This window comes from Electrophorus electricus, chromosome 22, assembly GCF_041902795.1.
Source record: "Electrophorus electricus isolate QZ-2024a chromosome 22, ASM4190279v1, whole genome shotgun sequence".
NCBI lineage: Eukaryota > Metazoa > Chordata > Actinopteri > Gymnotiformes > Gymnotidae > Electrophorus > Electrophorus electricus.
Genome location: NC_137518.1, coordinates 6,978,075 through 6,995,352, shown reverse-complemented (window position 1 = coordinate 6,995,352; position 17,278 = coordinate 6,978,075). Strand labels below are relative to the sequence as shown.

Sequence of the window (17,278 nt, the reverse complement as noted above, 5' to 3'; positions counted from 1 at the left end):
CCTCCAGGTAGACCCTCTCATCGTTGTCTGAGATCAGACCCATGACGATGGTGTCGTCAGCAAACTTGACAATGATGGTGGACCTGGAAGTGGCTGTGCACTTGTAGGTGTACAGTGAGTAGAGCAGGGGGTTTAGGACACAACCCTGAGGAGCTCCAGTGCTGAGGGTGAGGGTGGATGAGACACAGTTGCCCACCCGTACTGATTGTGGTCTGTCCATTAGGAAGTTGGAGATCCAGTCGCACAGGGATGTATGCAGTCCTAGATCCTCCAACTTAGTAGTAAGTAGGGAGGGGATGATAGTCTTAAATGCTGAACTGTAGTCGACAAACAGCATTTTAACATAATTACCCCTCCCTTTGTCCAGGTGGGTCAGTGTGGTGTGGAGCAGATGTGCAATTGCATCATCAGTGGAACGGTTGTGGTGGTATGCAAACTGCAGTGGGTCCATGGAGGCTGGCAGTGAAGATGTGATGAAATCTCTGACTAGCTGACTAGCTTCATCACAACTGATGTGAGGGCAACAGGGCGGTAGTCATTGAGGCCAGAGGGTCGAGGTTTCTTCAGGACAGGGACGGTGAGGTGTCCAAGTGGTTGTCTGGTTGCCCTTGTCCCATGGTTTGTGACCTAGTTACAACCCTGACATCTACTGCTCCTTCATATTTCTGCAGTAGATCTACCTGTACCAGCCCATCTCTGCCTAACTAGGTAAGGGGTCTCCTCCATTACCCCCACTGTCAATAGGTACATAAATGTGGGGTTCCTGATTTTTGTTTAATGCAATTTATATGTAGCCCAGCTAAAATATATATGTTTAATAGTGGTTTATGTATGTATATGTATGTGTGTATTTATGTAGCCCAGCTGAAAATATGTTTAATAGTAGTTTGATGTATTATAAATGTCATATGGTAATCTAGTGACACGTTTGTGTAACTGCCCTTTAAAAGTTTTTTGCGGGAGGGAAAAGAAAACAGATGGAGTGAAGACGTGTGAGAAGAGTGGAGACATAAGTTTCCTTATGCAGTAAACAGACATTTTTGTAAAACACTGGTCATTTAGGGTTGTCTAATCGAGAATCCTTCAATTCTGTAAGTGCTGGAGTAAATGCATATGAATGTTTTTGATACAAGTCCTCAAATGAGGTTTTGTTTGATTTTCTATTTAGCATAGCTAAGTAGCATGCTATGACAGGAGTCTGCTAGGTTACGAACTAGTTTTCTGAATGTCCTGATGTTAAGGAGGTAATTAATTTTCTCGAAGCAACAAGGACAGTTATCCCTGCACTCCACTTATTTGAGTGGAAAATAGTCGCTGAGGTTGGAATTCAGATAGCACCTTGGGTAGCTGTGGGGAAGCGAACTTTAGCAGGCTGAGGGGTCACCGGTTATAGCTACCCCACCGTTTTCTGACTGTGAAAGGAGATTCCCATTCATTCTACGAGGACCGCTGATGGAAAGGTATCCTGATTCATTTTATTTTTACTCTTTAGAGTGTTTTTGGTCTCAATGTTCCCAAGCAACGAATTTTTGGGGTTTGGGTTTATTTGTATAAATACAAATACAAATTGTGGGGAAATACAGTGGGGTTTGGAATTGTAAGAGAATTATAAGTACTCATTTGTACTCAGTAAATCTATTCTTTATTCAGTTGATATTCATTGTTATATTCAATTGATATTCGGTGATAATCTTCCAGTTTGCATATTGGTTAGATGCATGAGGTATTAAGATTTGGAGTGAATCTAGTTACATATGGGTATAACAAAAGACACCTAGACCCACACATTCTTAACCATATGGGGAAAGTTAGAGCAGGAATTAGATTTTGTCACTCAAAAGAAGTCTGAACCTAGGCCCTCACCCTGTTGGTATTCTGTTTGGGGTGGATGTAAAGAGTTGGGGTGTTACATATAGCTTTTTGGCCTGTTTGTCCACAGCTAAAACATATTAGGGGTGATTTTAGTAGTATTGTGGTGTATTAGATAACTGTAATGATTTCCAGGTTGATTTCCGCATACCCTATGCTCAGCTGTGGCTGTCCACTAATGAGGCTACCTGGACAACTAATCTTAGTGTGTTATAATGGTTTTGCATATCAGTTGTAGGTCCACTTTACTTAACATTGTGTGCAAAGATGTTTAGAAGTGGATTTATTACTATATGCTGTAATGTTACAGTTGCAGTCCAATCTGGACAGTTGCAGTGCACTTCTGCTAACCTGCTAGCTAAATTTCTACTTAATAATAATAATAACAATAATAATAATAATAATAATAATAATAATAATACATTGTATTTTATTGCTTCTCAAGGACACAAAGACACTTACAATAGTCAGTGTAAAAGAAAAGACATTAATAGATATATAAAATAACATAGTATACAGAACATTTACAACATATATACAGAACAAATAGCATTTATTGGACATAGGAAAGAGCTGATGAAAGAGGAGTTTAGGTTTGAGAAATATAGGCAAGGGGAAAAAAGATATTTTGTCATTGTAAAAGATATTTTGTTATTTTCTTTGCTCAGTTCTGCCCACCTGCAGAGAACTGCATGTCTGATCAGGGACTGCAACAACATGGAAACTTCCAGATATTGTAATGATTTCAAACATTTCAAACACACCAGTGTTTACATCTGCTCAGGAGAGAAGGGTCTGTCTGCAGACTGTAAGAAAGTGTAGGGGCTGAACCACTCAGGCAGTTGACCTATCAGAACAGACTGAGCAAGCTGACCAATCAGAGCAGAATAGGCTCATTGGGGCAGGGTGGCATAAAGACACAGGAGCTGTTTCAAACAGAGTGAAAAGAGATGTACAGTATGAGACATCTCATATGTAGTACATCTCATATGTAGTACAGTATGAGCATATGTAGTACAGTATGAGAAAAAATATTTTGGAACAATGTACCATATAAATCTATTCTACCAGACCCCAAAAATGAAAAATTATGAAATTGAAAATGAGCATATTAGGTCCCCTTTAATACATTTTAAGTTTTAATCTAATTCAGTGTTTTATTCTAATGCTTGACACAGTCTAATAGTTCAAGCTATTTTCAATGCTTTCTGATCTAAATAAATGGAGTAAAAATCTTTTTCCAAATAATGTGTTACACTTGTTTCACCTGTAATCTGCAAGTCACCTAAACATGAACTTATAAACAGAGATACAGAAATGTCTGAGTAGCATTGTGATTAACCAGCATAAGCAAACATTTAACCTGTAAACATTTAACCACTGAATTTGATACAGGAGGTTGGGGATCAAATCCTGACCAGAGTGTCTTCAATATGGTCCCTTACGCAAAGTCCTTTACACTACCCACCTACATCACTGTCAGTGAGAGTTAAAAACAAGAGAGTCACACTGGCTCGAACGTTGCCTGGGTTAGCAAGGTCTGCATCAGATGCTGGGGGACCGGGGGAATCTGATGAAAAGTGAACTACTGGAAATACAGGACACTCAAGATTGGAGAATAGTTTACTGTTGGAATGCCACTGCACAAACAACCCCAGTGTGAGAGGGCATATGCAGAGGATGTGGGAAATATGTCAGCACTCCAAACACCATGCCTTTATAGATCCAGAAGGGCCCACTGAGATACTGGAGAAAGGGGAGGACATGGCAGGGATGTTTTGTTCTGTTTTGTCCTTCTCCTTTCTTTGTTCCTTATGTCTCACTAAGTGAAGGCATGGTTTGACCCTGCTCTAATGATGACGGGGCGTCCAGTATATAGAGGGGCCAGAGGCAACCAAGGAGGAGTTCAGATATATGCCTGAAGACAGCGAGGTCTGAGTGGCTCTGCAGCACCAGACCCATTTAAGACAGCACTTCTGTAATCCAGGCCAATGTATTGACTGCCAGCGCATGGCTATGAAGTTGAGCATTCATGGACTGCTATGTTTTAACGCTTCCTTGTGAGTGTGTGTGACTTCATTAAAAGCAAAAGCAATGGGGAAGTACTACAGTGCTCATCCTGTTAGTGGTTCCGGGGCCTCCAAGCCACTCATATAACTCACTTACCTGCAGGGGGGGGGATGTACCTCCTTTATTACATTTGGTTATTTGAATTCCTATAATATTTGGTTTCTCTTTATGCCTTAAAGGTTCCAGTACTGTGCTCTTCTGTTACTGAACAAGTCAGTAAAGAAGAAATAACTTAATCTGAGTGTCTGGAGTGTTTGGACTGATACACTAAGGCAAACATCACTATCATCCACCAACACATATACAGCCTGTAAACACCTATTCAAAATACCTACTGTGCAGGGTGGCTGCAACCAAGGTTCCCCATTGGGAATCTGCAAGGTAAAGCACAAAAAAGAGAAGAAAGTTGTTTACCATACAGAATGGATAAAAATGCATACAAAATAATTAGTGTGTCTGTCAATTTTATCCCAACACTGTGTTTCTAAAAGCCTCCTCAAAAACAGCCATTTTCAGTACATTTGTATGGCAGTGATAATGGTGAGTGGCATAAAATATAAGCTTTTACATTTAACATTTCACTGATTGTCAGTAGTCTTATTCCATACATACTTGATGGTGATTTGTATCAACAGAGCAAGCTGATGTCCTTTGCTCTTCATACCTGAATAAATCTAACCCATCTCTGTGACTTCCTCTAGTCCATTGACTTCCAGTTGTTACTCATATCTACAGAAGAGAGAAACACCAGACCAATTTGTATTATATAACGTCACTTTACATGTCTTTGATATTAGATCTTGCAAAACTTAGTGAAGGTAAAAATGATTTAGTTATCAAATAATGTTAAATTATTATAATTTAGATTTTTTTTACATCTTAATAAAATTGATGGTTTCCTCCTAGCACATAATTGCTTGTTAATTACATTTTAAGTGAAAGCGTCACAAGAAGAATCGTCAAGCAAGTTGCTCAGCTCAGAGCTGGCAAAAGGTGAGCCAAACTTGAATGACTGTTTCATCTCATCACATCACATCACATCACATCACAACATAGCAGTGGAATGTCAGAGCACAAGAAAGGCTGTTTAGATTTTCCCAAGGGTCATACTGATAAAGAGCAAGACCTTTGAGAAACTGTACTCTGATCTGATGAGACCTAGGTCAGTCTTTTTGGATCTGATGGCATAGTAAATATAAGGCACCACATGGGGGAGGAGGATGGGAGGAAGTGCATTGTCCCCACAAAGAAGTACAGTGGTGCTAAATTTCTTATATGGGGATATATGAATATTAAAGGTATGAGCAAAATGTACTTCATCCATGGAATCATGTAAAATCTTGAAGATGCTCCCTTCGCTACACATCCTGGGTTAGTGAGCAGTTTTTCAACTTTACAAAGACCTCAACCATTCTTCCAAGTCTACTACTTCTTTTATAAGGAAGAACACAGGCAATACTTACAGTACTTTTGCCAAGTATATCAACCCTACTTCTGAAAAGACATGTTCAACAGTACACCCCACCAAGCATCAAAACTGTCAAGGAGGTCATCCTTCAGGAGTGTAACAAAGACATGACAATATGTCATGAGCTTGCACACTACATGCCAAGATGGGTCAGTGCAGTACTTACATACTAAGTACATGTATGTTATTTATTTGTTGAATTTATTGGAGCAATAAGTCAGTTTTTTAATGATTGTTTTTCACATTACAAAATAACTATTATACTGACACCTAATGGCCTGGATGTTTCAGATATTCTGTTCTAAATCTATTTTAAACATGGATACTTCGAACTCTATGAAGCAATTTCATTATTCACTTCATGTGAGCTGCACTTTACGGAAAACATTTAAAAAATAAATCATTAATAAATATTGCTTGGTAAATATTTGCAACCCTTGATTAAAGCAAAGTGCCTAATTTCTGTATTTTATATTTTATATTAGTCTGAGATATTTTCCATATTGTTATTAAGTAGATAATCATATAGAAATACATATTTAAATTCAGAGGGGGTTTACTTATTTATGCTGTGTACTACTTGTTTTACCTGAGTGGTGAAACAGTCCTTGAACAACTTGCAAAAAGCTGATATGATCTCAGACATGACAACATCAAACTAAGCTTGTTCTTAGCTCTTTAACAATGCTCAAACAGGATATGGTTTTCATATTAATTCAAAGGATTATTAAAGTAAACTAACATGTTTTAAAATTGGTAACCATACAAAATATGTTTTACAAAAAATCTGCATTAGCAATTTCATTAAAGATGCTTAACTTGAAATTGCAGATGATCTAAGAAAAAAGCGAAATGCATATAATTACATTTGGGAAAATGGCCATTTTGACTATGGCAGATGAAACTAATATCTTTGAGGCCTATTTCACTGGTGTTAAGAAGCTAATTCATATGGTTAAAAAAATCAGATTAGTGATAATCAGTTATTTCAAAGCTAAGTTTGGCACAAGTATCAGTGAAAAATACCATGCCAATAGAGAAATAGTTTATGATGTCACTGGGCACAGGATCCCCCTTTGTTCATTATATGGAAGTATCTGCGCCGTCCAGCAGTCCATCTTCAATACTGTGCTGTCCTCAACCACTCTAAAGAATGTGCTTTCAAAGCAGAAACTTCATATACTACAGAAACGCATCAGGATCAGGAAAAAATATGTAAGGTTTTTTGGGTTTCTATTAATGGACATATGAAAATAAACAGATAAAGATTTATTATGCAAGAATATATTATGCAATCTACTTGCCTAGAGTATGCAATGTTACTTATTTTAAAGGTTCAGTGAATTGCAGTGGTGCTTATTTCCAGTACTGGAGAGTCCTGCAGAGTTTAATTCCAACTGTAATATAGCACACTTAGCACTAATATTATGAAAGACTTGATTAAGTGCAACAGGTGTGTTAGAAAACTTCAAACACACACAGAGTGCACCTCATGCCCACTATGATGCTACACCACACAGTGCTTCCCTGTGAATGCCTTCATCCTTTTGTGACAAATCACATATTTGTTGGGAGTCAAATTAGCACTGACTCAGTTGTAAACTTGAACATGTGACACATAGTAGCTCAAAAGTGACTCCCGAATAATGCATTACATATACATTTGTTATCTAGAAATGGTGTGATTTGAAACTGTTGAATAAAAACACATTACTATATAGCTTAAAAATGTACTAATATTAAAATTAATAACTACTATTAATTTTAATCAACCAATATCATTTCACTGAAATCACATGGTTAACCTAGCTTTAAAAAAATAATCTAATTTTAGCAAACTGAAAGGAAAGCACTGATGTTCTGGTTTGTGTATGCCCCCTGGTGGCCAGACCTAGGAACCAGACAGAGTTTTAGAAGCGGCTGCAGTCTTGTTAAAATAACTGCTGATAAAGGAACATTCTTTTACACTTTACTAAGTAAACCACTTTACAGCTATGCATAATATTCTGCCATAGATTTTACAGTCAATTAAGTTGTACTTAACTTTTTAAGTAACTTTTTTTTGTTTAAAAGAGTGCACTTTATACTTTTACTCGAGTACATTTGCGAGGTCAAAAATGTACTTTTACAAGGTTATATTAATCAACGTTCCTCCCGTTACATTTAAAAATTATTCTTGCATTTTGTACATTTTGCCACAAAGTGTGGAAGGGTTAGTGAAATGCTGAAAAATCACTGAGTGCCACCTTTGCTTCAGTAAGTTATACAGCTGGACAGTAGACCAACAAAAGGTACCGAGAACAGGCATATTTTCCAGCATGGGTCTCAAATGATCAAATCAAATTTATTTATACAGCATGTGTTACAGCAGATGTTGTCACAAAGCAGCTTTACAAATGTCTGAGTCCAAGCCCACAGTGAGCAAGCCAAGGAAATACTCCCTAGAACATAAGGAAGAAACCTTGAGAGGAACCAAGATTCAAAGGGGGGCCCATCCTCCTCTGGCCGACAGCAGTCACCACAATAGTAACAATTTTAAGAGAAAAATAAATAAATAATAATAAAATGGAAAAAAATAAGCAATTCATGACTCTTCTGGTATTTTAGAAGTCATAGTCCAGTTCTGATGGTGTGTGCAAGTCCGAAACCCATCCCACACAAGAACGTCCATCAATGGCAACCGAGAAGTAGTTAGCTAGGGTGGAGGAGTGGTGGCCTACAACTGGGGACATCAGGGGGTGGTGGGAGTAGCCATGGCAGCTGGGATGGGTTGAGGTTCAATAACATCATGACATCAGGGGTAGGTGTACCTTGGCAGAAAGAAAGAATAGATTATTAGGTCTGTCCAGGTACGAGTGTGTGTAAATTAGGGAACTGTAATGTTAAAGGTGGACACTGGCAGATCTAGCTATGGCAGCATAGCTAAAAGGATATAACCAGAAGGAACCAAAGGCATGAGGGCATCCTGGAACATCAGCACTCTACCGCTCTCAGTCAACAAACTTGTGTGACAAAAGAGAGGTGCAATGACAACATCATAATGTTCCAGTTTACCATAACTCTCAATGCCCATGGACCCTCTGATCTACACCTTTACCTAAGATGGGAAGTAGTTAATAAAATGCCTGACTGTACAGATAGGTATTCAGCCTAGCCTTAAATATTGAGTCTGTGTCTGAGTCATGAACATTTGCAGGAAGGTTATTCCAGCGTGTGGGAGCTTTATAGGAAGAGGCTCTGCCCCCTGTGGTAGATTTTCTTATTCTTGGTCTTAGTAAAGAGCCTGCATCTTTTGATCTAAGCAGATGTGATGGGTCGTAATGCACTAGCAGTTCTCTAAGGTACTTTGGGGCAAGACCATTAATTGCATTGTATGTCATTAGAAGTATTTTATAATCAATCTGAAATTTTACAGGGAGCCAATATAAAGTAGCTAAGATAGGAGTGATGTGATCAAATTTTTTAGTTCTAGTAAGAACTCTGGCTGCTGCATTTTGAACTAGCTGGAGCCTGTTTAGGCACTTATTAGTACAGCCAGATAGTAAGGCATTAAGTAGTCCAATATTGAAATGATAAGTGCATTGACTAGCTTTTCTGCATCATGTGAGGAGTGTATGTTCCTAATATTTGCAATGTTCCTGAGATGGAGAAAAGCTGTCCTAGAAATATTATTTACATGAGCTTCAAATGAGAGACTGGGATCCATAATTACCCCAAGATCTTTAACTGTTAGTGAAGATGTGATTTGTACATCATTGAGGTTCATTGAGTAATTAGAGAGTGGGGATCTAGTTGTCTCTGGGCGTACTAGAAGCACCTCTGTTTTGTCAGGTTTCTTTATGCATTCCTCAATAATACTAAGCTGATATATGTCCTCTGGTTTGGCTGAGACATATAACTGAGTATCATCAGCGTAGCAGTAGAAACTAGCACAGTGTTTACGTATAATGTCACCTAGAGGTAGCATATATAAAGAAACAAGCAAAGGCCCTAGAACAGATCCTTGTGGGACACCATAGTTAACCTTGTTATATGTTGAGAAGTCTCCATTTATGTTAAGAAACTGGTAGCGACCAGATAGATAAGATTTAAACCAGGAAAGGGCTATTCCACTTATCCTAACAACATTTTTGAGTCCATCTATTAAAATGTTGTGATCTATAATGTCAAATGCTGCACTCAGATCAAGCAAAACACTGTGTGCACAGTTAATAGGCAAGTTGTATTTTTTGCGTGCAGCAAATTGTCAAGATAATAAAAGTTTTAAAGTTATAAAAATTAAGGTTTGTTATTGATTTTATACATTTATATTTCTTTCGACCACATGCAGGAGCAGTTAGCTAGGCTAACTACCTAGGGAGCAAGCTAGTCTAGCTAATTGGTCACCTAATTGCAAGTTAAATATTAGGCAAGCTCTGAATATTCCCACAGATTGTACTAAACACAAAGTGATCGCCATGTCCAATGCGATGCTTGTGGCTTATGTTATATGCACAATATTTAGCCAATATGAAAAACCTCATCTTAAAAATAACACTTAGAAATAACTAGGACAGACCCAGAGAAAAAAACCCAAACAGCTGTTTATTATGCATTTTTGGACGCTGAATCCAAATATGTTTTCTTTTTTTACCCGTTATATTTACATATACATGTATGACATTTAGCAGTGCTTTTCCATATTGCTTTTAGCTGCCTACAAATATTTTAGAACCGATTACACTCACATATAATCTATAGTAGGCCTATGGAAAATCAGTACCAAGGAAAGTGGAGCCCCTCTGTGTTGGCAGACTATTACTGGACACTGAAGAGAGGTGTTTCTGAGGCCAAATATTCGTAAGATTATTACTTTTACTTAAGTAATCATTTAAATGGCTACTTTTGCTTCTACTTGAATAATTATTTTTAAAGTAACACTACTTTTACTTGAGTACAGTTTTTGGCTACTCTACCCACCTCTAGTTATTAGTAAATGTCCAGCTAACATCTGATCTTTGGTCAACACCTATTCACTTATGAGAAATCCCAACAAAGGCAGACAGAAATTATTGTAAAGTGCAACAGTGATCCCAAAACTGAGTATATTATACATATTTTAGAACAACTAGCTATAAAAGTTATGACAGTTTGCTAGGCTTAGTTCTATAAAAGTAGGTGTACTGAGTAAGTGACCACTGAGCATATAGTATACTGCATGTGTCTCTCAGCCACAGATCTGCAGTAGCAGTTCTTTCTTGCAGTGTCTAATAAGCTTCTAGTACAAAAGATTTTCAGTGGTAGTAGTGGATCCTGACCAAGATCAAGGATCTCCAGCACAGAGAAGTAACATGACAGCTTTCAGGCTGACACCACCTGACATAGGCTGAACACATGAAAATGCACTATTAATAAAAGATTTTTGCATATCATAACCAAACGTTGACAGATAAGAACATGTTTTACCTGCTATGCAAACATGACTTATTGTTGTTGGTAATGTGCAAATTTCAGATGAGTTCTTAGTCACTATCTCTAGGCTGAACACTGGTCTGGAACATGCTTTTCAGAGCTTTGCAAATACTGATAGAGATGCAGAGAGGTCAGATCGAAAGGCAAGTCCTGAGAAATAGGGAGAATCCCAATGTATCAATAAGCTGAAGAGAAGGAGAGCAGAAGTTAAAGGGTTTTTTAAACATACCCTTTGTTTTGTTTTACTTCTATGAAATTGTAATTTTTCTAGTGACATGATAATATGCCCCTTATAATTTCAAGTTCAAGTTCAAGTTCAAGTTTGGTTTATTTGTCACATACATAGTCATACACAGTACAACACGCAGTGAAATGGCGGAGAGTGCTCTGTCCAAACTGAGGAAGAGAACCAGGGGTGCATAGAGAAAAAAATATATATACAGATATACAGATATATATATATATATATATATATATATATATATATATATATATATATATATATATATATATATTTTCTCTTAAATTTGTTATTATTATGGTGATTGTTGTTGGCCAAAGGAGGATGGGCCCCCCTTTGAGTCTTGGTTCCTTTCAAGGTTTCTTCCTCATGCTCTAGGATGTTTTTCCTTGCCATAGTCACCCTTGGCTTGGGAGAAGGGTTAAAGACACAAGAGCTCTAACAGAGAGTTTCAGGCAGAGGTTGAAGAGAGATGTACAGCATGAGGAAAATGTTTTTTGTGCACTGAAGCACGTGAATCTATTTTAGTAGACCCCAAAAATTAAATTATGAACATTGAAAATGAGTATAATAGGTCCCCAACCATAGGCCCACTTTTCCCTGGATACTCCGGTGCAGAAATTATGCCTCTTAATGTCAAAGTTAATAAGGAATAACAAGGATTAATCTTTGAAGAATAGTAAATAAATTGGGCTATTCTGACTTACCTTGATATCGAGCAAGTGGTATCCAGAAAAGTGAATAATGTTTATGCCACACTACAGGGGCCTATTCAATCAAAAGGGTTAAAAAAGGTTTTGTGAAAGGAAAGTGACACTTATTGAATGACCATCTGCTGAACAAGACACTATTCAGTAATTATGTTATAGCATCTGGAGGAATGCACTTTTACAGTTTCTTATACACCAAATTATGATTTTTCCCACAATTGGCACAAATAGCATAATCAATTATTTAATATTTATTTATCTGTAATATTTACTTATACTTATTTACTTATATTTATCTGTAATAGCTAGAGGAGTCAGATAAAGTGCTCATGACAGGTCTGTTAAGTAAGTTAAAAGGAATGGATAACTTTCTTTGAACACAGCCTATGTTCAAAATTTCTGATAAACATGCATGGTTTTAAAAAAAGGAAATTTTTAAGCTTTCTCTGTCATCAGGAATTAAATAAATGCTGGCCCCCTTTGTTAAAATGAGCAAAAACATTAATAAAAATAAGTAATACAGCCAATGATTCCTATTTTTCCACAAATGTTTGGAGAAATTGCTAATTATTCATTCAATAAAAATAATTCCTGCAAAACTTATTTTGTTTTTGGAATAGTTAATTCTGTCAAAAACAGAAAATTTGTTGGCTCCCTTGAATAATACTATAAATAAAACCAAGGGAATATGTGTTGTAGGGGAAAATGTTTCTTGATATTGCTTTTAGTGTCAAGGAACTTTATTGTTGTGTATGACATTTTCTGTTTCACCAGGGTATAAATATGAGGTAACACAGAGGTAAAATTTCTTTTTCATCCATCAACATGGGTAAAACCTGAAAGATCTCAGCTCAAATGGCCAAAAAAGCTGTTTAGCTGCATAGATTGGAGAATGTCTACAATAAAATCGGTCAACGGTTGAAAATTTACAGTAAGCACAATCATGGCCATAGTAAAGAAGTTTCAAAGGCATGGAACAGTTGGACATTTGCCAGAAGAGGATGTATTATCATATCGCACCCCCCCCAACTCACTCACACACACACACACACACACACACACACACACACACACACACACACACACACACACACACACACACACACACACACATCTAAGAGCATGCTAAGAGTAGCAAAGAGAAGCCCAAAGTTCAGTTTCTCAATTGCAAAATTTTGTTGCATCTTGGGGTTTCACTGTTTCAAAATCAACACTGAGCTGCCATCACCATGACCAGAAGCTTTTTGGATGTGTTCCATGAAAGAATCCCTTCCTGAGGCTAAGACACAAATCCCAGCATCTGAACTTTGCTGGAATCACTGGAATTGCAACTGACATCCTGTGTTGTAGTCAGATGAGACAAAATTTGAGCGATCTGGCCATGCACACCATCATGTTTGCCAAAAAAGGAAACAAAATACAAAAAAAAAAAGACACCTCATACCCAATATGGTGGTGGCTCTTTGATACTTTGGCATGGTTTTGCTGCCAGTGATACAGGGGCTCTTGTTAAGGTCAGTGGCATAATGAATTCCATTCAATACCAAAACATTTTCACTGTAAATCTGGTTGCCTCTACCAGAAGGCTGATACTGGGCTGTGTCTGGGTCTTCCATAAAGACAATGACCCAAAGCACATGTCAAAATCAACAAAGACATGGTTGCATGTTATGTTACTCCATGTCATGTTATTCCATGTATATTGACCGTTAAGTCACTGTGGGAAAATGACTGACAACATTGTCACATATATTTTTCCTTCTTGGAGAATGAAGAATAATGGTGCAGTACTTAATTGAAGATTTCCTCTTAAAATAATTAAATATGTAATTATATATGACGAAACAAAGTACACTTTAAAACCATAAAGTCTAATGTCGACTTTTGTCTATTTTTGTCCTGCTTTCCAATATTTCTGTTTAACTTACGTGTTAATAAAAACGTGCCGTTATCTGAGTTCTCTTTTCTTACATTTCAAACGCCGTGTACATTTGAACGTAGCCTTAAAACGTCAGCGCGTACGTAAAAACAAACGCAAATCAGTATTTAGCAGGATACTGTTAGCTAGCTAATATAGTTTGTTAGCAAGCTCTTCAACTAACGACAGCTCGCCTAATTAAATATAACTCGTGCGAGGTAACAGGTCAGACATCATTGGTAAACTGAGAAGTTAGTTTGCAGCGTATGTTTACAAGTCTAGTTAAATCGTTCATTAGTATGCTAACAGGTAGTCCACCAAGTAATTGCTGTTAACCTCATTCACTTTGCAGGCTAGCTTGCTAGTAGGATAGCTAGCTTATCTAGCAAACAACTTTCTTTAACGAGACACCTTGGTTGATTTTTAGTTCTAGATTGTGCATGGCATTCTAACATCGTAGAATAAGCAGTCTTGTTCACTAGTTAAGGTAGTGCAAGATATGTCTAAGCATTTCGCTTGCTAGCTAGCTAGATAGGGTAGGTAGTCAAGGCAGATGCAAAACAAACCGCCTTACCCACAGGAAGCTAAGATTAGTTAGCTAGTAAGCCATGGTGTCCTAATGTTGTGCGGTTGATATCCTTTGTACAGCTTACCTATCTGATAAGTTTGTTCTGTGGAAGGGAATTTCAATGAAGAGTACTGTGGAATTATAATACACTGATCATGACAACTGAGACATACGTCAAGGACATCAAGCCTGGGCTCAAGAATTTAAACGTCATCTTTATCGTACTGGAAACAGGTGTCCTCGAATCACGGTTTTATTATACATTTATTCATAAAATATTATTGGACGCAAAGACAGGTGTTAATGTATTTTGAAGTAGGATTGCAGGGTATGGATAACGCAATATACTGCACTTAAATTACATTTGCGAAACAGTGTGCCTTACAACACATTAAACGTTGATGAGCTATAATTATAGCCTGTATGATTTGGACTAAAATTATTTACCGTTACATTTGTGCATCATGTGAATGCCTTAATTCACCAAACACCTACAGAACATTAATTTGGAAACTGGTAAGGATGTTTAGCACATATAAAATGATCAGCATACTGACCTAGCTAATATATATCACTAAAGCCAATATAGCGATTAACAGTATTGCAAAGCCGTTTTGCAGTTCTCTCATAAATGCATAAAATGCTTGAAATGGATTGTAACAATGATATATTATTACATTATAATACTACTAACAGATTAATTTGAGCCACTTTCAACTGTTGTTTAGTAATGAGTCAGGTGGATTAAGGCATCATCAGATAATTGATGTCCTTTCAGTTTACAGTGCTCACCCTTTGACTAATTCATGAAAGCAAATTAATTTGCTGGTTGTGCCTTTCACTATTAATTTTACAGGTAGGGTTACAAAAACCAAGGACGGGCATGAAGTGCGTACCTGCAAAGTTGCCGACAAGACCGGCAGCATTAGCATATCAGTATGGGATGAGGTGGGGGGGCTCATCCAGACCGGCGACATCATCAGACTTACCAAAGGGTGAGACTCTTCAGGGTGCTCTGGTTGGAGAGTGCTAGATTTCAGAATGCAGATTTAATTAACTAAATATTTCAGTGATGTATTGTGTAATTCAGTTTTTAGTATTACTCTGCCCCAGTGAAGAATTTTTGTATTTTTGTGTGCTTCTAGGTATGCTTCAGTTTTCAAAGGTTGTCTCACTTTGTATACAGGGAGAGGTGGCGAACTACAGAAGATTGGAGAGTCAGTATTGCAGTATTGTTCTTCTAATGAAATTTGATACAGTTGAGGACTATAGACAAGAGTGTGCTATGTTTAAAAAAATAAATAAATTATATAAAATTGAATACTTTCAAAGCTCAGATCTAACTGAATCACCATTTGCTTTAATTTTTAAAAGGTAGGGATTGACGTACCCAATTTTGTGCTTTTTTTTTTTTTTTTAGATTCTGCATGGTGTACTCTGAAGTGCCAAATTTTAGTGAGCCAAACCCAGAATATTTGGCCCTGATGAACAAGACGGTATTTTTTATTTTTTTCCTTTAAACATGACAATGAACAGCATGTTGGTACGAAACTCATAATAAATAAATCTGCCTATATCATCTTTAGGGGCTCAGTGACCAAGGAAACAGCATGAGCAGCAACAGCAATGGTTCATCTACTCCTAGTAAGTTTTTATTTTTCATTTTTGCTGGAATTCAAAAGCATTTAAAAACAGCAATGTGCATGACAAGTACAAATCTTATTAATTCTTAAAATCTGCTTTGTCCAGTTGATAAAAGGCAACAATAAAATGTCATTTCACATACTTCAAAAATACAATTAAGTGTCAAAGGGCCTTCTGATTATGATGACTCAAACTATGAACTGATACAACACTCTGAGACTAATTACTGTTTATATTGTACTATTTTCAAGGTAATGATGCCACCAATGGAAATGGAGTAAATTCTCAAACTGCCACCCCCACTGGTGTGCAGCAGGGTGGCAGAGCAAGTAGCAGCAGGGCAGCAGGTGGCACCGTGAGCAATGGGAAGGAGACACGGCGTTCAGCCAAAAGATAATCGCAGCTACCCAACACACTAGATATTCTTTTGAAAAACCACATGGTTCATTGCCTGTCTTGTTGACATTAATTATTGGCATGTAATGTTACAGTGCCCTGTAATCTTGACTTGAACAAACTTGGTAAATGTGTGCCCTGCAAAAATGATTTGGAGCAAGTCAAATATAAATGGGTTATTTCAAATTTTTAACATTTGTAACAGTTGAAGGGCTGTAATTATTGATATTTTAAAAGCCATAATACTAGTCTTTCCTATTTGAAATTAACATGCATCCAAACCATAAATTTGTGAGTAGTCTGAAAGAACCTTATACTTTCATGCTCTGTTCAGGATTAGGGTAGCTTTTTTTTTTTTTTTTGCTGTAGATTTTTATTGAAGTGTTTTATTGAGCAGGGAGGGGCAATGTTATTAGAAAACTAATTGTCTTTTCTAGTTTCAGAATGTGTGTTTGTTTAAACTTTACCAAGTGACGGTAGGTGCAACTGGCGTTTTCATCTGAAATGTTCAGTCACATAAGATAATAAAAGGGCAAGGGAATACTTTGTACTAAACATACAAACTTAAGTCTAATCTGCAAAACATGGTGATAGTTTTGCTGATGCTAATGTATATTTTTCATTTATATTTTCACCTTTCACACATAAATGAAAAAATATTCTGTATACTTTGTTAATGTTAGAATAATACTTTGTCACAGCAAGGTCTGCAGGAATGTGTGATGACTTTTTAAGCTGTTTGTCCATGTGTGTGCTCATAATTACACTTCATTGGATATATTGTAATATGATGAAAAATTAATCTTTACTGGTACAACTACATTTTTTAAGCAATAATTTCAGATGAGTTTAAGAAAGACATGCATCCTTTTGTTATACATTAAAGTTAAGAATTGAATTTAGTAGGACACTTGAGACTGTACTGTACCCACAGTTACTCTGC

The 17,278-nt window shown here is 37.0% G+C and overlaps 1 protein-coding gene across 2 annotated transcripts; it reads left to right on the top strand.

Annotated features, from left to right (window-relative positions):
• The first annotated feature begins 13,833 nt into the window (after positions 1-13,833).
• Positions 13,834-17,237, top strand: nabp2 (nucleic acid binding protein 2). 2 transcript variants are annotated; one of them, XM_027027979.3, is made up of 7 exons: positions 13,834-13,952; positions 14,408-14,529; positions 15,152-15,290; positions 15,441-15,512; positions 15,716-15,791; positions 15,882-15,939; positions 16,191-17,237. In XM_027027979.3, exons 2-7 carry the CDS (start codon positions 14,451-14,453, stop codon positions 16,334-16,336), a joined length of 570 nt encoding a protein of 189 aa, XP_026883780.1. In that variant the 5' UTR covers positions 13,834-13,952; positions 14,408-14,450; the 3' UTR covers positions 16,337-17,237. The 2 variants fall into 2 exon arrangements, with proteins under 2 accessions (XP_026883780.1, XP_026883781.1); XM_027027980.3 differs by having other exon boundaries at positions 13,838-13,945.
• Positions 17,238-17,278: the final 41 nt, after the last annotated feature.